Raw genomic sequence first — 20,256 nt, 5'->3', positions numbered from 1 at the left:
CAGTTTTATTCTATCCAGATGTTTGCTCATTGGTTAGTTTAAAGGTGCATTTAAAGGTCCCCTTACATGGAAGTCGTAAACCTAAGCGCATTTTGTCACAATGTTGTCTCGGGACTATTAAACGTTGTCCTGTGGTGGCTACTGTAGTAGCTTCTCTGTGTTTCGTAAGGGGGGAGGAGCGGTGTGTGATTAATATTGAATAAATATATTGAATAAAGTAAAACCAAGTCACTTGTGTGAAATAAACTTTTAATAATTTATAATATTTTTTTGCATTTATTATACAAAATATCTCAAATACACAAAAACATGAAAACAATAAAATACACCACATATGCAGTTGATTTCTAAACTTTGGTCTTCATTAAAAGAGGAACGGCATCTAAATATCAGTACAGAAACTTCTTCAAATGTCCTATAATGGTTGTTGATCAATTGTACAAGCAACATAAAAGTGCTGAAAGTGATCAGTTTTGTCCATCAAACTGACACATTGAGATGCACTTTCTATGTAATGCACCAGAAACAGGAACACCTAAAAATAAAAACCTTTCAAGACTTCATGGAATCAGTTGATTCATTGATCACTAACTGATACTCCTGTAAGTTAATCCTAAAACAAACAAAAAATTCAAGAAAACTCCTAAATTATTCACTGGCATAAAGTGATTGAAAATTATGATGTTACTAAAAGCTACAACAAAAATCGGAAACACTTTACAATAAAGTTTTTGTGTGTTAACATTAGTAAATGTATTAGTTAAAGTAACAATGAACAATACTGTTTTTATGCAATTTTTTTAAATCTTTGTTAATGCCAATACAGCTATTCATGTTGGTTCATTAACTTACATTAACAGTCACAACTTTTGATTTTAAAAATGTATTCATAAATGCTAAAAAAACATTAACTAAGATTAATAAATGCTATAGAAGTATTGTTCATTGTTAGTTCATGTTAGCTAATGCATTTACTAATGTTAACATATACCACCTTATTGTAAAGTGTTACAAAAATATCATTATTTTGCATGGTGCCTTATCAAACATCAGTTTAAAATATAAAAAGCAGTGCAATCCTGTGGTCAGCTTTTAAATAATACGTAACACATTAAACTGCGTATTTGCTATAATACTACAGCCAGTAACCCAGCACCACAGAGAAACTGTGGCAAGAATAAAGCAAAATATGGTAAAAACTAAATCCAGTTATGCTAAATTCAGGTAACAAATGTGATCCATAAAAATAAGCTTATTGGAATGTCAATATAAGCCCCAGACCAATGCAAACAAATAAACACTGGTCAAGTGTCTATCTACCGTAATTGCACTTTAAAGAAGAATAAAGAGTCTTCTACAATCGTCTGTAACAATTTACAGCAAAGCTTAAGATCATGGCTTGTGTAATAAATCACCAGCGATAATGATCTTAAGCCCAATGTTTGCTGGTGTATAAACACACATTATGCAAAGTGTATCCATCTAACAGATAAAATGTTTGGCCTGTTCCTTACATCAGGAACCTCCAAGTCTTCTTATGTTGTTGAGTAACAGCACTTCCAACAAACTCTGGCCAATCAAACAGTGCATTTATTAGTCATTCATTGGTTGTCGGGACGGCTGGGTGGATCCTTCTGGTTTTGGCAGTGTAACACAGCATCATGTATGGTGGGGAAAATGAGGTCAGAGGTCACAGGATCACTAAAGAACTGTAGCGTCCTGAGATCAGATAGCAGAGTCCCTGCAAAGCACAAAAACACAAAGTTGTCCTCTCACACTGCATTTACTGGTTTTAACTGCAGGTGGCAGTGTTTTCCACAAGCATATCAGAAGAGGACCACAAAACAGTCATGAGGGTCAATAACTTTCCATTGACCTATGGTTTGTTAGGATAGGACAATATTTGGCCGAGATACAACTGTCCAGAAAATCTGGAATCTGAGAGTGCAAAAAAAAAAATCAAAATTTGGAAAAATCGCCTTTAAAGTGTCCAAATGAAGTCCTTAGCAACACATATTACTAATGATAAATACATTTTGATATTTATGGTAGGAAATTTACGAAATATCTTTATGGAACATGATCTTTACTTAATATCCTAATGCTTTTCGGCATTAAAAAATAGGTAATATTGACCAATACAATGTATTGTTGTCTACTGCTACAAATATACCTGTGCAACTTATGACTAGTTTTGTAGTCCAGGGTCTCATGTATTCAAAGACACCAAGAAATATTTCCGGTGTTATAAATAAAATAAATAATAAATAAACATTTCATATACATTTCAGACAAATCTCATCTAAAATAAAAAAATTGATGACAAAATTTTATCAAAATTAAATTGTCTCTGTAATAAGTAGGTCCTTCCTCTTTCTATAGACCATTTCAAAAGATGTAAACAACACTGGTCCAGAAGCACTTCCTGTTTCAGTTTTTTAACACTAGATAAACTTTCGGATAAAATACAACCAACAGAACATATAGAACAGAGTCAAAAAGTTAAACAAGCATCTTAAAGGTAATGATATATTTGTGAAATAAAAAAACAGTCACAAACTGAAACAGGAAGTGTTTCTGGACCAGTGTTGTTTACATCTTTTAAAATGGTCTATATAGCAATCTCAAGTAGCATATCATGGTAAACTAAGCCTATTGGCTATTACTAAAATAACTCTGTTCCTTTCAATATGTCCTGTCCTGTTCAATAGTAAATAATAGAAAATAGGTAACTTTAAAGAAAACTGCTTATCAAACCATTTAATGAGGTCTTCAATACATAATGGATTTTATTTTATTAAATATACTTACTGCTGCATCCAGCAAGGACGATTTTCACATCGATTGTTGCATAGTCCTTAATCAGCTGCAGGACAAAAACAACGGTGTCAAAAATTCTGACCACAAATAATAAAATAATAAAAGTGGTTTATTAATTAAAGGGCCAATATTATGCCCATTTTACAAGATGTAATTTAAGTCTCAGGTGTGCCTGTGAAGTTTTAGCTCAAAATACCGTAAAGATAATTTATTATAGCATGTCCAAAATGCCAGTATTTGGGTGGGAGCAAAAAAGTGCTCTTTCCATGCGTGTACGTTGCAAATGAATGCAAATGAGCTACAGCCCTCACTCCCTTACCAACAGACAATAGGTGCTTTTAGTTAAAAATAGATCTGATTCCTGTGAGTACAGTCTGGGACAATAGTATATTTAGCTGCATTAGCACTACAACGTGCTAACACACATTTAAAAAAGCTTTTGGGTAAAATTAACCAGTCAGTTAGTGGTTGTGGGTGGGGCTTTGTTTGTGTGACATCACATTATAGTGAATCAAAACAGTATGTCTCATGAGACTGCTTTGGTTTAATGGGGATTAAAAAAAGAAGAGGGTGGATTTTTTCCATTGTTCACACACTGCCAACATTTACATCCAAACACCTTGTAAAAGTGGATTTTGCATAATATTAGCCCCCTTTAATAGTGCTTTATTAATTTTACTTTGAAACAATTTATAACAATAGCATTTAAATATAATATAGTAGGGATGCATGATATATCGGCCGATATCGTTATCGGCCAATAACTGCTTATTTTTAATATTATCGGTTATCGGTCTGACAGCAAAATTAGGCCGATAAATGAAAGCCGATAAATGATGGATTATTTTGGTTTCTTGAACCACTTCACTTGCTCATTGCTGGCCATTTGGAGTTTTGATTGGTGCTTTTCTGTGACATAGCACGAAGATGACACATGTTGCGGGCTTAAGAAGAGTATGCAAGTCTAGCACAAAGACAAGATGTCCGCGGTCTGGGAGTTTTTCATTGTGAAATTAATATGAATATTTATCGGCCTATATATATATATATATATATAAAAAATCGGTTATCGCCCCCCAAATATAAAGAGTTATCGGTTATCGGACAAAATTTCCATATCGGTACATCCCTATAATATAGTATATAATACTTTACAATGGTATAATGCAGTGGTTCCCAAACTTTTTCAGTGTGCGGCCCCCCTTGTGTACGGTGCATTCCTTTGCAGCCGCCCAAAGAAAATTTGTGACAAAAAACTGTTCTAAAACTCAACATTTTAATAAAAAAACATTAAATTATACAAAAAAGTAGTGCTTTTGGTTAGTAGCCTTATTTTTTTTTAGGTTTAATTACACAGAATTCATGATAAATTAATGTATTTCATAAAATGTCATAAAACTGGGGCCCCCCTGGCACCATCTCACGGCCCCCCGTTTGAAAACCACTGGTATAATGTATACAATTGTCTTCACATGTGTTAATAAGTGTTTACTTACTGATTTGATTGTTTTGGCTCCTACAGAATCAATGAAGTTAACGGGTGTAAAGTCCAGTATGATGGAGTGAATGGGGGTCAGACGCTGCAGGAAAAATTCGTCCTCAGATTCCGACTCCGTCTGGGTTTCAGTTGCCTGTCCATTTGTAAATACATCCATTTCTTTGTCTGCCTCGGCCACCACTTCATTAGTGACACCCAACTCCATATCCTGTTGGGCAACACAAAATATTTACAATTATGCATTTATCAGATCAGCTTTTCCCAAAACAGCTTGTCGACAATTCAAGCTATCATTTTATAATTAAATGCACTCCCTTCAAACCTGTCACCTGGGTGTTGTTAAAGAATGGAGACAGACACAAGGCAATGGGTTTTTGTAAGGAAACATTTAAAAAACTAACGCTTCATTTCAAGATATTTAATTACTGTATGGTATTAGCATTTGATAGATGGCACTTTTTTGGAGCTTTAAAAATGGGGCTCTATCAAAAGCCATTATAAGGCTGAAAAGGATATTATAATTTACTCCAACTGAATCAATTGATATATTTTATTGTAAAAATATTTTACACTTTTTACAAATTAGCTGCAAAGGTTTTTCTAAAAATATGTTTTTAAGAAAAATAAACTATTTAACTTAAATAATCCATTAAGTAAAAGTGTATTCTGTGTTTTTAGTTTTATTTAGGGCAAACAGATCATTAACACTCATGCACATGTTTGTCATTAAAACAAAACAAAATGTAGGCAAATGGTAGTAATACTATCAGTCAGAAGGATAAATGTTTTATGAATTAGCATAATAATACTGAACCGAGTACACCTAACCATATTAGACGAGCATCAATGGGTTCACCAACTGCACTTAGTGATCAACACCTAGCGGTAAACCATCTGATTTTCGTAAAATAACGTGACTTGGCCAGTTTGAAACATGCTCCGTACCACTGATTCAAATCAAAAGATTTGTAAATGTTTCAAGGCTTCATAAAGCAGTCTTTCGAAATCGCCCATCTCTAGTTAACGTCATCTTTTATCAGCCGAGCTACAGGAACACTAAACAAATTTCACAGACAACACTCAGATTGTATCAATTATAACCGGAAATACTGCATCATTACCTGGAAAGATTGAAAAAACCTTGCAGCTATAAACTTTACAGCTGTAGTGCTATATTTGCAAGTTTTTTTATTGGGGCATTTTGTCTTTATTTGAATGACAGTAGCTAAGGAAAAGACAGGATAATATTTGGTAGATAAAGGTGTGCAAGGCAGGCAAATTACCACGGGCTGGGAATCGAACTTGGGTCACTAAAAGCTGGATTTGCACCTCATGTCGGACCACTTACCAATACACCATAGACTCATTGCAGTTTTTTAAGAGTTAAGTTTTGGAAAGCTTATGCCTAAATGTAAGATGACATCTGTCCTGAATACCCTCAGCTGTATATAACTTCATACCAGTAAAACAACAGAGCTTTTCTTGGGTGAAGAATTATATTTCGAGTTTTTCTTTTCCCTGGTGTGTCTCTGAGCATATTCAAGCTGTGATTTCCTGGCTGCGAGAAGTTTCACCGGATCAACTCCTGTCTGTAGCCACACAAAACAAAAACAAGAGAATAACAAAACAATCTTGTGTGCAAAACACACTGGAGTCAGGTCAAAAACACCTGCTGTTCATGTTCATATAATCACTCACTGTAGGACAGGATAATACAAAAGTAGAAGAAAGGTCAAATTATTTGCTTATTCTTTTTTAGTTAATCAGAATGTTAAGCATTGATCCTTACCTTTGCTTTGAGGGCGCTTACATACAAGTCACTGTTTGCAAAGTAGAAGGAGGTATTAGACTGAAAAATCTTAATCCCTGAGCATTCCTCGGCCTTGAACAAAAGAACAAAACACCGATAAGAGAACAAAGATAGGGAAAAAGGATAATGGATTAAATCATGTCTAATTTGGGTTTGTGTGACTTCAAAAGATGAGAAGATTTTTAGGTTTGGGGTTTTAAAGCAATGTTACTGGTTCAGCCTCATATAAAGATTGAAAAGTTAACAGGACATAATGTATGTAATGTACATACATTGGTCCCGTACACACTGCATATTAATTCGGTTGTCACTTCACCTTTTAATCCTTAATCCTGTTCTGTACACACACAGTTCAGTAATTTACGGGACTCACAACCGCATTCTACAACCGAATTAACTCCCGCAAAAAGCAGGTAGTGACAACCGAATTTACAAAAACTTGTACATAACCGAACTGAACAACTAGTTGTTAATCAAGTGTTTAAACGTTTATCATCTCTCTTCAAAAAAAAAAAAACTGCTTAGAAGAGGAAAAAGTTTTCTGTATGCGCGGTTCAGAAAATGACAGAGGCACAAGTGTTTGCTGACTAGTGTTGCCAGATCTTGCACTGAAAAAACAGCAAACAAGAAAAATCCAATAATAAACCGAAATTAATCTAAATGCTTTACCTCAAAGATCAAAATATTGGGACCGGCACCCTCACACTTTATTAACACCAAAAACTTGATCGCTTCATGAGCCAAAAGCCATAAACGGTTAAGCGGCAAAACGGTATTTACGTACAAAAAGACGAGGACCTGGCAACACGGCAATACCGCACGCTGTGAGCCTCACAAAAGCGTAAAATACACAACGCCAAGACGGAGGTTTATTGCAAAACACAATGCGGTTATTATTTTGGTCAAAGCTGTGAGTGATAAGCACCCAAGACGGCAGAGCGTTGCTATGGTTATTTCTGTGTCAATCATCACATTTCGGGAGTGAGTCTTGTTCCGTACAGACATGAAACGAACATTTAGGGGATTCACTCCAGCATTTTAATGCGGTTGTCACTCCCGAAAGTTTGCTGTGTGTACGAGACCATTGTAATGTAACAGTAATGTAATGTAATTGTAATATAATGTATACTGTTGGGGGTACTGCATTACAAGTAACTTGCATTACATCATAATATTACTTTTCTGATGTAACAAGTAAAGTAACGCATTACTTTATAAATGTACACACTAATATTTAAGTTACTTTAGTTAATGCGAGTTACTTTTCAGTTTAATTAATTTGATTTAAAAAAATTATAATTATTAATTAAACTGAATGTAGTCTCTTAGAATTACGCAGTTTATGCGTGCGTGCCTGATCAGGAACAGTTTGAGACAGAAACAGCGAGGGAAATAGGCAATTTCTGAATGCAAAACACCTACAATGCCTAAAAGAGATCAAGCCTCAGCCAAGTAAGAAAAAGTGACGAAAAAGTAACGTAAGAATTACTTTCCATGAAAAGTAACTAAGTAACACAATTAGCTACTTTTTTGGGAAGTAACTTAATATTGTAATGCATTACTTTTAAAAGTAACTTTCCTCAACACTGATAATGTAATGTAACTACAATTACATTATATTACATTACATTATTGTCACATTACATTACAATGTAAAATGTAACTTATGTTATTTGACAGTAATGTGATGTAATTGTAAAGTCATGCAAGTAATGTAATGTAACAGTAAAGTAACCTTCGGTCTCTGTCGTTACACCTATTAGGAAGTGACTTAAACTGTAATTCATTAACTAGCTCCAAAGTGGAGTTAATCCCATAGACCACCCATGTTAAAATGCCCAACTTTACAGCAGAAATAAATGTTTACAACCTGGTACAAAAAGTGATTTTGGTCTATATAGCTAATTTTGCTGTGAGGGGGGTGAATTTTTTGTAACTATATATAGTAACATATCTTGTGTACCTCTTCATACTCGTCCACATCAAAATACAGTCCTGTATCTGAGATTTGTCCAAGAAGAGCATTTTTTGGACTAGAATAAAAGATTCATCAGTTGGACAGTTCATTGGATAAATGATTATTACTACAAAGTAATAATGTACACAACAATAAAGTTTGGATGAGAGAAAAATGCTCAATATTCCAAAATGTAAGCACAAAAGATTTTTTTTTAAATATACAAAAACTCATAGGACTAATACAAAAACATTAATATATACTATGTATGAAATATAACAAGATAATAACTGTTTTGCATGTGTTTGGCATTAAGCATAACTTAAGTGTGTTTTACCGCTGTGTTCTGTAAATAACTGTGAATATGGCAAAACCCATGGACACCACCAGTCCATAATCAAGACCCAGAAGAACTGATGCGATGAAGGACACCAGCCAAATTGCCTGAGAAAAAAAACGCTACTCAGTAAACAATAACCATGTCTTAAAAATAAATCCATTAACATGTGAAAAGTTTAAAAATGTTGCATACATGATGCCTTTTCATGAACCCTTCAAGGGTATCATGTTTATCAAATACAGCATAGACAGAAATCAGTACGAATGGGTGGGTGTAACTGTCCACCTTTGTAAACAAAAGCAAATGTTAAATGCCCCCCACGCTCACCAGTTCAATCTTGCTAGTCCTCCATAATGCAGGGATGTCTCTCATTTGCTTAAACATCCCCAGAAGATTGACCAAGATGATAGCAGCCAACACCGTCTAATAAAAGTAAATATAAGATGACACTAAATACACTTTATCTGACATTTGTTGTCTTGCACCAAGAATGCATATGTTCTGTCACGAGGGTTTTGGTCATTGATACCCAATTAGATTGGGTTTCATTTAGAAAGGCCAAACATTTTAAGCAATTTCTATGATTTAGTTTGATCAACTACATGAATGCTATCTACCACTTACAATACAATACACATTTTTGAAGCGGAGCAACAATCCCATTTTTGTTTTGATAACTATATTAAACATGTTAAATATTTTGTTGAACCCCAACATAACTGCATGTGACACTCCTTTTATACAACAAAGCAGGTAAGAAAGGTAAAGACATTTTTAATACAAAAATAGACAAAAACTTATACTACAAAAACTCTTCTGTTCACTGCCTTTGTCAGTGCTACGTAATCATTGAAATCTTTTGCCCAAATTATTTTAAGATAAAAACAAATACTTTTTTTAAAAAAAAATCCAGATTTTTGTCATTTAATATGACAATTTCACCTTTAATAATTCCCATTTATAAAGAAAATTATGTAAGCATTCCAGACTTGCACCCTATTCATGGAAACAAGCTAGTATACAAGTACAGCATAGTTTTCACTTACAGTAGGTAAAGGCTGAAAGACAAACCCGATGGCCACGATCACCAGTAGCACAAGTAAAGACGCCAGGAGTCCTGCAAGTTCAGACACACACATTAACATAATTAAACATGATTATCTTATCTTAATGGTTTTATGGCAGTAATGCAGCCTCTGTGATGTCATCAGCACATGGTCACTCCATAAAAGGAAAGCAGCATATTTGCGTCCGTATATGTGATGAATTTTAATGCGACTATGTGGATGTCGCTTACTTCAGTGTGTCCTCCCGTGCTTTCCTGCACCAGGCTGCGAGACATTGAGGCGGTAACAGCGAACGTGTGGAAAAATGAACTGATGAAGTTACAGAGTCCCAGCGCGATGAGCTCCTACAATCATATTTACACAAAATCATCTGTTAACAAAAAATACTGTTTAACCTTATGGGCATTTAAACAGCAAACATAATACACAATATCAGATTAAATATGAAGAGTTTATATGCAAAACCCTCTAAGTGCGTCTGACATGTTTTCTCATAAATTAGCATTTTTATGTTTAGGTTCTGTAATTGATGATCATTTATTAAATAAACCACTTCTTTTACATTTATTTTTACAGTATATTTTCTAGGTTTATGCAGAACAGTTCACATACACCTATTTAGTTACGGTCCATGACCTCAAAAAAGTCACATTTGTTGCATATGATTTGACAGTCTTAAACAAACTTGTAAGTTACTAAGCTCGAAGTCATTCTCCGAAGTTCACTTGGCATAGTGCTTCGCCCGTTGTTGTCCAAGATTTGTTCCTACAAATAGTGTGCTGCTATAAGTCACATTGGACAAAGGATCCGCTAAATGGCAAGTAACTAAGTAACTGTGAGCACAAGCTGGTTTGGTCTTTCTTAAAGCCATAAAATATCTGAACAGTGCATGTCACTGTATCTAAGAGGACAGAAACAAATTACTTGGCAAATAATGATGGCGCACATCTACAACTGTATAAAAGTGACCTTAGAGACCACACAGTGCTTACACATCTTTTTTTACCTGGTTTCCATCCACACTGTAGCCATGCTTGAGAGCAAAGATTTTGGCTAGTGAGATAGAGATTGAAAAGCCAACAACAGCTATAGCGATGGCATCTGTAAAGAGGTTGGGTAAGACGGAAAAGTCTGGAACCTTGGGTGGCAGCAACCTAAAAAGAGGAAATTAAACATAACGAGTTTTAAATATGAAAAATGTAAACGGTTTCGGTTCAAAGCAGATCACCGGATGATCTTACCCCGTGGGAATTTTACCCACAACGTCCACACCATAATGTTTATGCATAGCCAGGCCATACGAGATCCCAGTGGAGACGATTACCTTTGAATAAACACAAGTGCATTGCCCTTTAAATTTATAATTTTAGACATACAGGTTAGCGCAAAGTTTTACATGCAGGGCCTTAAGTCTTACCACTATGATCTCTCCAGGGATTGGGATGGGTAGTTTCTTTTTAAAGCGTTCGTTGAGGTCTTTCACACCATACAGAAACAGGGTACACACCAGTCCAATAACAAGAGTGACAATATTAGTGCTTGCGATGTTCCTGAAGACAGCATCAACGCTCTGTGTCCGAAACAAATAATAAAACGTAAAATGCAAAGTTGTAGTCTTTGTTTAGATAAAATAAATTTGTTCTAATGCCCGCTTAGTGTCATGACGCAAGGTTGGTAAAACTAGTCTAATTTAATAAGCTTAATGGACAGGTAAATTATATCTTATTATCATGACATATGAAGTCTATTCAATATATTAGGAACCTCTGCAACTGTTTCTAGACAGACAGAAAAATAGACAGATAGAGTGAAAGACAGAAAGGCAGATCGACTGACAGAAAGACGGACAGAAAGAGGGACAGACGAACAGACCGACAGATAGACAGAGGGACAGATAAATAGACAAACAGAAAGACGTATAGACAGACCGAAAGGCAGATAGACACATAAATAGACAGACAGAAAGAGGGACAGACCGACAGACGGATGGACGAATAGGCAGATAAAAAGACAGATAGAGGGATAGACGGACGGACTGACAGACAGACAAATAGATAGAGGGAAAGATGGACAAACAGACAGACGGATAGACAGATAAATAGACAGACAGAAAGGCAGATAGACTGACAGAAAGACGGACAGACGAACAGACCTAGGATAGACAGAGGGACGGATAAATAGACAGACAGAAAGACGGATAGACAGACAGATAGAGGGATAGACAGATAATTAGACAGACCGAAAGGTAGATAGACACATAAGTAGACAGACAGAAAGAGGGCCAGACAGACAGACGGACGGACGTATACACAGATAAATAGACAGATAGAGTGATAGAAGGACAGACAGACAGACAGAGGAACTGAAAGACGGACAGACAGATAGATAGAGGGACAGATGGACAAACAGACAGACGAATAGACAGATAAAAAGAGAGATAGCGGGATAGACGGACGGAGAGACAGACAGACAGACAGATAAATAGACAAACAGATGGACAGAAAAACAGATAGAGGGACAGACAGACAGAAAGACAGATACAGTTAAATAGACAGACAGAAATACTGACAGACAGAGGGACTGAAAGACGGACAGACAGATAGATAGAGGGACAGATGGACAAACAGACAGACGGATAGACAGATAAATAGACAGATAGAGTGATAGATAGATAAATAGACAGACAGAAAGGCAGATAGACTGACAGAAAGACGGACGGACAGACAGACAGACAGACAGACGGATGAATAGACAGACAGAAAGAGGGATAGATGGACAGACAGACGCACAGACAGAACGATAGACAGACAGAAATATGGACTTAAATGGACATACAGACAGACAGATAAATAGACAAACAGAAAGACGTATAGACAGACCGAAAGGCAGATAGACACATAAATAGACAGACAGAAAGAGGGACAGACCGACAGACGGATGGACGAATAGGCAGATAAAAAGACAGATAGAGGGATAGACGGACGGAGTGACAGACAGACAAATAGATAGAGGGAAAGATGGACAAACAGACAGACGGATAGACAGATAAATAGACAGACAGAAAGGCAGATAGACTGACAGAAAGATGGACAGACGAACAGACCTAGGATAGACAGAGGGACGGATAAATAGACAGACAGAAAGACGGATAGACAGACAGATAGAGGGATAGACAGATAATTAGACAGACCGAAAGGTAGATAGACACATAAGTAGACAGACAGAAAGAGGGCCAGACAGACAGACGGACGGACGTATACACAGATAAATAGACAGATAGAGTGATAGAAGGACAGACAGACAGACAGAGGAACTGAAAGACGGACAGACAGATAGATAGAGGGACAGATGGACAAACAGACAGACGAATAGACAGATAAAAAGAGAGATAGCGGGATAGACGGACGGACAGACAGACAGACAGACAGATAAATAGACAAACAGATGGACAGAAAAACAGATAGAGGGACAGACAGACAGAAAGAAAGACAGATACAGTTAAATAGACAGACAGAAATACTGACAGACAGAGGGACTGAAAGACGGACAGACAGATAGATAGAGGGACAGATGGACAAACAGACAGACGGATAGACAGATAAATAGACAGATAGAGTGATAGATAGATAAATAGACAGACAGAAAGGCAGATAGACTGACAGAAAGACGGACGGACAGACAGACAGACGGATGAATAGACAGACAGAAAGAGGGATAGATGGACAGACAGACGCACAGACAGAACGATAGACAGACAGAAATATGGACTTAAATGGACATACAGACAGACGGATGAATAGACAAAAAGAAAGAGGCATAGATGGACAGACAAATGCATAGACAGACAGATAGAAAGAAGGACAGAAAGATGGACTAAAACGGACAGACAGACAGGCGGGATAGACAACATGGAAGGACAGACAGACAGAAAGATGGATAGACAGAAAAAGGGATAGACAGATACAGATGAACAAACAGACCGACAGAAAGATAGAACTGCACCTGAAATTTTAACCAATGGTAAAAAAGTGCTTATAAAGTAATTACAACGTCTATGTAAATGTTTATAATAAATATATGTGTACGTGTGGATGGTGTGATTGTGTCACATATGAAAACAGGGTGTAGGTTACTCACATGGAGGACGGAGAGAGGCCCATTGAAGCGATTAGTCTGCACCCCCAGCAGGTACTTGAGCTGTGAAACCGAGACGTGCACCGCAGCGGCTGTGGTGAAACCTCGCACCAGCGGCTCAGTCAGATAGATCGCCAGAAAGCCAAATCTCAGCATACCCAAAACAAACTACAGAAAATCAGAACAGTTATGTTTCACAATTTTCACAAAAGTATCTGGTTACAGTCATTTACAAAGAGTTATCTTTTTCAATGGTTAATCCAGTTAAGATGCCTGCTTTGCAATGGTGACATGTGGCCCTGGACCACAAAACCATAATGGTCATTTTTTAAATTGAGATTTATACATTACCTGAAAACAAAATAAATTAGCTTCTATTTATGTATGGTTTGTTAGGATAAGACAATATTTGACAGAGATACAATCAGTCAAGTTTCTGGCCTGTCGCTGAGAAACACGAGTTTGAGCTCCCTCCAATTGGGTTTAGGTCTGGAGACTGGCTAGGTCACGCCAGAACCTTGATATGCTTCTTACAGAGCCACTCCTTGGTTATCCTGGCTGTGAGCTTCGGGTCATTGTCATGTTGGAAGACCCAGCCTCGACCCATCTTCAATGCTCTAACTGAGGGAAGGAGGTTGTTCCCCAAAATCTCACAATACATGGCCCCAATCATCCTCTCCTTAAAACAGTGCAGTCGCCCTGTCCCATGTGCAGAAAAACACCCTCAAAGCATGATGCTAACACCCCCATGCTTCACAGTAGGGATGGTGTTCTTGGGATGGTATTCATCATTCTTCCAAACATGTTTATGGGAATTATGACCAAAAAGTTCTATTTTGGTCTCATCTGACCACATGACTTTCTCCCATGACGCCTCTGGATCATTCAAATGGTCATTGGCAAACTTAAGATGGCCCTGGACATGTGCTGGTTTAAGCAGGGGAACCTTCCGTGCCATGCATGATTTCAAACCATGACGTCTTAGTGTATTACCAACAGTAACCTTGGAAACAGCTCTTTTCAGGTCATTGACCAGCTCCTCCCATGTAGTTCTGGGCTGATTTCTCACCTTTCTTAGGATCATTGTGACCCCATAAAGTGAGATCTTGCATGGAACACCAGTCCAAGGGAGATTGACAGTCATGTTTAGCTTCTTTCATTTCCTAGCCTTGTGGAGGTGTACAATTTTGTCTCTAGTGTCTTTGGACAGCTCTTTGGTCTTGGCCATGTTAGTAGTTGGATTCTTACTGATTGTATGGGGTGGACAGGTGTCTTTATGCAGCTAACAACATCAAATAGGTGTATCTAATTTAGGATAATAAATGAAGTGGAAGTGGACATTTTAAAGGCAGACTAACAGGTCTTTGAGGGTCAGAATTCTAGCTGATAGACAGGTGTTCAAATACTTATTTGCAGCTGTATCATACAAATAAATAGTTTTAAAAAATCATTGTGATTTCTGTATTTTTTTAGATTATGTCTCTCACAGTGGACATGCACCTACGAAGACAATTTCAGACCCCTCCATGATTTCTAAGTGGGAGAACTTGCGAAATAGCAGGCTGTTCAAATACTTATTTTCCTCACTGTATGAAATTGTGACAGTCACAGGAGACCATAAATAACAAAAACTACAAGCCTCATCTCTATTGAAACTAATAATATGACAAGATTTTACACTCACTTTGATACAAGATATAATTTGTGGGTTGTCAGACAACAGCTACCTGAATGATTCCTACTAGCGTTGTTAGAGCTACAACCACTTCTACTCTTCTTGCATCACGAGCTTCATGATCCACCACCTGTGATGCGTTGGTCCCATTGATTTTAAACATGGAGTCCGGAGCCTCCCTTACAGCAACCCCACCAATCATCAGACTTATTACTGCAAATGTACCTGCAAGAATAAACAACTATGTTAAGACGACGTGTTATTCTTAAACATACCTCTTTTTAGTATGGATGGATGTTTATTTGTGCTATTAATATTGTAAGACAGTGTTATTAGTTGCCATTATTAGCTGCTAGCTGACATTATACGGCCAATAAATACCAATGAAATGACTAAAGTGACATTTGTGAAACTACGGCATTTCAATTACTGACTAATAACCTTTTCATTGCCATTAAAGCGAAATTACTGAACTTTTTTGTGATTGGAGTCTGACGAAGCCACTGTATAATAGACAAACAAGTTCTTTAATAACCTAAAGAAAAACAAAGTATGCAATGCTAGCAAATAAGTCCCAGTGCTCTTACGTAAGATTATCTGAAAAAGTACTGAGACCTGCTTTGCCTCTCCATCTAGATAAAGCCCTATGCAAGTAGATGTGTTACCAGTACACCATACAGAGTAAACCACAAGGGTTGTTTAAACAGGATACAACTTGCCTCTGTGCTGCAAAACTATTGCCAACATTTGGACTAGAGCCCACCATCTCTTTCTCTTCCAGCAATAGGAGCCAAGCAGCAAGATATTAAAGTAACAACTCTGGTTTGGGTAACCTTATAACTTTTGAACCTTTCATCTATTTTCACAGTGGGTTTCTAACCTCCTGAAGAGATAACCGAGGAGTTCAGCTAAAACAGGAGACAAAAATAACCCCACGGGGCATCAACCCAACCATGACAAAGTACAACGACGCCTGGACCAATGCTAGATGCTAATAAAGTTCTTAGAAATGCTGTGGTGCAAGAGTTTTTTCTGCATTCTTTCCCCGCTAACAAAATGCAAAACATTGCAAATGGAGGAACTTCGGTGTGGTCGACCTATACACTAGGCAGAACTATAGAAAACTTATTCGCAGGTAAGAGTTTTTATATGGACAGGTCTGTGGTTTCCAGATCCACTACACTGAAAAAGAGGTATGCAAAATAATACTGACTTAGCAAAACACAGCGGGCATGAGCATTTTACTATTGCACGCATGCCAGCGAACCTTACCTATTGATATATGTCTGGAGGTACCAAAAAATGTGTATAACAGGACAGGATAAAAAGACGAATATAAGCCAAACACAGGAGGCACGGCTGCTAACATCGCATATGCAAGACCTTGAGAAGAAAGAGAGAGATATTCAAACATTAATATCAAATACATATGAGTGCAAACAATATTTGTAGATGATTTGGTTTAATACTGGATAACATCTGACCTTGAGGTAACTGCATTACACCTGTGCTGATACCAGAAACTATGTCCCCAAACAGGCACTTTTTCACTGGATATGATGGCAGCCATGTTATTATGGGTAGGAAACTAAGTACAATAGATTTGGCTTTCTCAGATGAACAGCTGGAAAATGAGAAAACAGATGGGAGGGGTGCACGAGATGGCACCAGTTTTATGACATTTTATAAAATACATCAATTCATCATATATTTTGTAAAATAGAATTTGAATGACACAAAACATGCTAAATTATAAGTTATTTTAAGTCATATATTTTCTTTGGGGGTGCACCCTACGGGGTGCAATAAATCGAGTCATGGATTTATCAGATTCAGACTGGGACGGGCAGGTTTAACAGCAGTTGAAATATGTCGCTGTCTATTGTGTAATACTTATAGCACTGCAATCTCACCATGATATGATAAAACAAGGAAGCCCGTCTTGAATGACTAATGGTTATTCACTCAGTAACGTGAGTTTATTACGATAACACCGCCTATAGTCTACTTTAGATGCCATAATTACAGTATTTTCCTCAATAAAGCAGATAAAGTTGTTGTGTTTTAGTAATAATAAGGTACACTTATACAAGTATAAGTATAGCAGGGACCCTCACATATGATAAACCTTTAGCGAGGGACATCTTTCCTAAAATTTATATCCATATACCCATATTTTGTATAAAGAAACATTTTAACTGTGTTAGATAAATTGTAATTGTGATATTTAAAGACAGCAAGTTGTTTATAAACTTAAATAATTGGCTAAACAGTAGACTAGGGTTGCAAAGCTTGGGAATTTTGGAAATATTCCAAGTTGGAAATTAAGGAATTAAATTTTGGATAATTCATACAAACTGGATCACATACAACCATTAGCTTCCTCAACATCTGACTGGTCTTCATCTGTCTGCTACAATTCTCATATATTTCCATGGTTGCAAAGGTTACAAAATTCTGGTTAATTTGAAAATATATGAGAATTGTAAGACACAGTAGTACATTTTTTTAAATTTTCCCATAACCCTTTCTGTTTTATGTGAAAATCCCTGCTGTACACAACAGGACATAAAAGTTTTGGATCAAAAAGAGCACAAAATTACACAATTACACACTCATCATAGCTCAACTATTACAGCATTGTGTTAGCAATGCAAAGGTCATGGGTTCAATCCGAGCAAACAAACATACTGATAAAAAATGTGTTGGTTTAATGCAAGCTTTGGATAAAAATGTCTGCCAAATGCATAATGTAATGTTTACATTTTATAAAACCAACATGCAAGTTTTGGTGATTGACAACACAGAGCTCTTGAAGTTAAAGATGAATAAAAAGATAACACAATGTGTCGAAATAACCCTACCGAAGCTGATCAGTAACTCTCCGTATACATGTCTTGGGTGTTTTCTTCTTCCTGTGTAGAAGTTCAGAGTCAATATAGCTTTCATTGAATACAGACCGTTCCACGCGGTACATGACCGTGGTAGACGGTTCCTCACTAGCAGTTACATCTTCCATAGCAACCGTAAAAATGCAGGCATATCAGGCAGCCGGTGACCTCGGAGACACAGCACACGTGCTCTTCCTACACTTCCACTTCCTGTTTTTAAAATATGGTGGCGAGATCTGTCTGTAAAGAAACAAAAATCAGTGTCTAAAGACTAAACACAGGGCTGATTATCTGTTCCAGGAGAATTACAGTGTTTTGACATAAGAGTACATTAAAACAGTTTGGGTTACACTGACAACCCCCTGTTTTTGACACGTGTATGGTGTATGATTACAAGTCCTTAAAATAATCTTAAATGTCATCCGGTTTTGGCCTTACCAGCTTGCTAGAGAAGTTGGTGTCTATCTGTAATGCAAACTACATTGCAATCTAGAGGACAAAGATACTTCACTGGTTTCCCTGCTTATGCATTTCAGGAAAATGCTTTAATTTTAAATAAATTGCATATAAATGCATGTGACTGATGGCTTTCTACTACACTGAGGTTGTACACAACATCACAAAAGGTTATTTACACACACCAATAGTCCGTCTAAAACACATAAACCAAGGACACAGTGTTCAGCTTGTGCAATAACAGCCCCCCAAGTTATGATGGTGTACTGCATGACCAAGTCCATTTTTAGCACATCACCTGACTATAAGGCTATATTAAACAAAATAGTTATGCATAAATGCCCTGAGAAACAATAGAAACTATCAGAGAAATTAAAATATAATTTATTAAATGATTGGTAATAGTATTGGTTTTAATAGAAACTGGGTCTATCTCTGTGGGTCTTTGCTAGCCTTCTGTTGGTGGGTTGTTATCTGGCAAATGAGAACCAGTGGATTACCATTAAATACCCAACACACTACATAGGAATGTTGTAATAAGCTTTTAGCAGGGGGTGTATGGTTGTATATTACTCTTGTCCCTGGATATGCTGACTATTCCCAGAAGTGACTTTTGTTGATAAAACTGTCGTACAAATAAACACCACAACCACGCAAAACACTCAAGCATTGACAAACAATTAACGTGCATGTAAACATGCCTTATCTGCGGAGTCTTGATGCAATGACACTTGTATGTGTCTGTTGGTCTGTACAAAATACTTGGATACATCGGATATTAAAATGCACAATTATAACAAAAACATACCTTCATTGTGTTTAAATCAACGACCCTGAAAACCTGTTAGGCAGGTAACTTATGAGATAGTGTAACCAGAAAAGAGCTTTGCGCTGTAGTTTAAAAGGGTAAAAACACCCAAAGCATCTTACCTCTCACCGCTTCTGTCCTGAATTTAGTTAACAAGAGGATGGGCATCGACACTCTTGTTACTGTGTAACAGCAGGGAACGTCCTTAATTACAAACGAGAGCTGCGTAATCCACGCAGGGATGCGCGAGGTTTTACGTCAACCGCATACGTAACTCGATTTTACCGAAATGCATCATGGGAAATGAAGTTTACTAACGTTTTAGGTTAAAGCGCTCCTTGAATGAAATTGTATAAAAATAATTATAATATTATTATTAATAAAATTGCTTTACGACTAGTATAAGTATAGATTAGAAAGTGCATATTTCAAATGTAAAAGCTAAAAATAAAAATACAATATTTGGTTTTTAAAATATCTTAGTAGAATTGCAAGGCAATGGCGCCCTCTTGTGTAACAACTATGCAACATCATCAAAATAATGTTAGGGTCATTTACTATATTGTTTCACATTATATATAAACATCTTTTGATCTGAAGGTTTATGCTTAAACGTTTTAAATAATTTTGTAGACAAAAATATAATTGAGCCAACAAACAAATGTCGTTTAAACGACATAATATCTCGTTACAACGAGAAAAGCTTAGTATTAATGACATAATATCTCGTTATTACAAGAAAACATGTCGTTTTAACGACAGAATATCTCGTTATATCGAGAAAACATTAATGACATAAC

The 20,256-nt window shown here is 36.7% G+C and overlaps 1 protein-coding gene across 1 annotated transcript; it reads right to left on the bottom strand.

Annotated features, from left to right (window-relative positions):
* Window positions 1-231: 231 nt before the first annotated feature.
* Window positions 232-19,735, bottom strand: slc26a5 (solute carrier family 26 member 5). The gene is made up of 19 exons (XM_073868557.1): window positions 19,579-19,735; window positions 18,166-18,432; window positions 16,786-16,925; window positions 16,574-16,684; window positions 15,354-15,526; window positions 13,630-13,794; window positions 10,910-11,062; window positions 10,734-10,816; window positions 10,499-10,646; window positions 9,728-9,836; window positions 9,472-9,554; window positions 8,753-8,848; window positions 8,423-8,529; window positions 8,092-8,161; window positions 6,108-6,200; window positions 5,779-5,907; window positions 4,317-4,526; window positions 2,812-2,866; window positions 232-1,741 (listed from the first exon to the last, which is right to left on the bottom strand). Exons 2-19 carry the CDS (start codon window positions 18,318-18,320, stop codon window positions 1,602-1,604), a joined length of 2,220 nt encoding a protein of 739 aa, XP_073724658.1. The 5' UTR covers window positions 18,321-18,432; window positions 19,579-19,735; the 3' UTR covers window positions 232-1,601.
* Window positions 19,736-20,256: the final 521 nt, after the last annotated feature.

This window comes from Misgurnus anguillicaudatus, chromosome 1 (assembly GCF_027580225.2).
Source record: "Misgurnus anguillicaudatus chromosome 1, ASM2758022v2, whole genome shotgun sequence".
NCBI lineage: Eukaryota > Metazoa > Chordata > Actinopteri > Cypriniformes > Cobitidae > Misgurnus > Misgurnus anguillicaudatus.
The sequence above is the reverse complement of the archived record's forward strand: the minus strand, read 5'-3'. Positions and strand labels throughout refer to the sequence as shown.

Coding starts and splice junctions, on each gene's coding strand:
- slc26a5 (XM_073868557.1), bottom strand. CDS start 18,320: ATGGAAGATGTAACTGCTAGTGAGGAACCGTCTACCACGGTCATGTAC. Junction 13,795..15,353: donor CGCTAGTAGGAATCATTCAG/GTAGCTGTTGTC, acceptor GATTTTCTGTAG/TTTGTTTTGGGTATGCTGAG. Junction 6,201..8,091: donor ATGTGGACGAGTATGAAGAG/GTACACAAGATA, acceptor CTTTTGTTCAAG/GCCGAGGAATGCTCAGGGAT.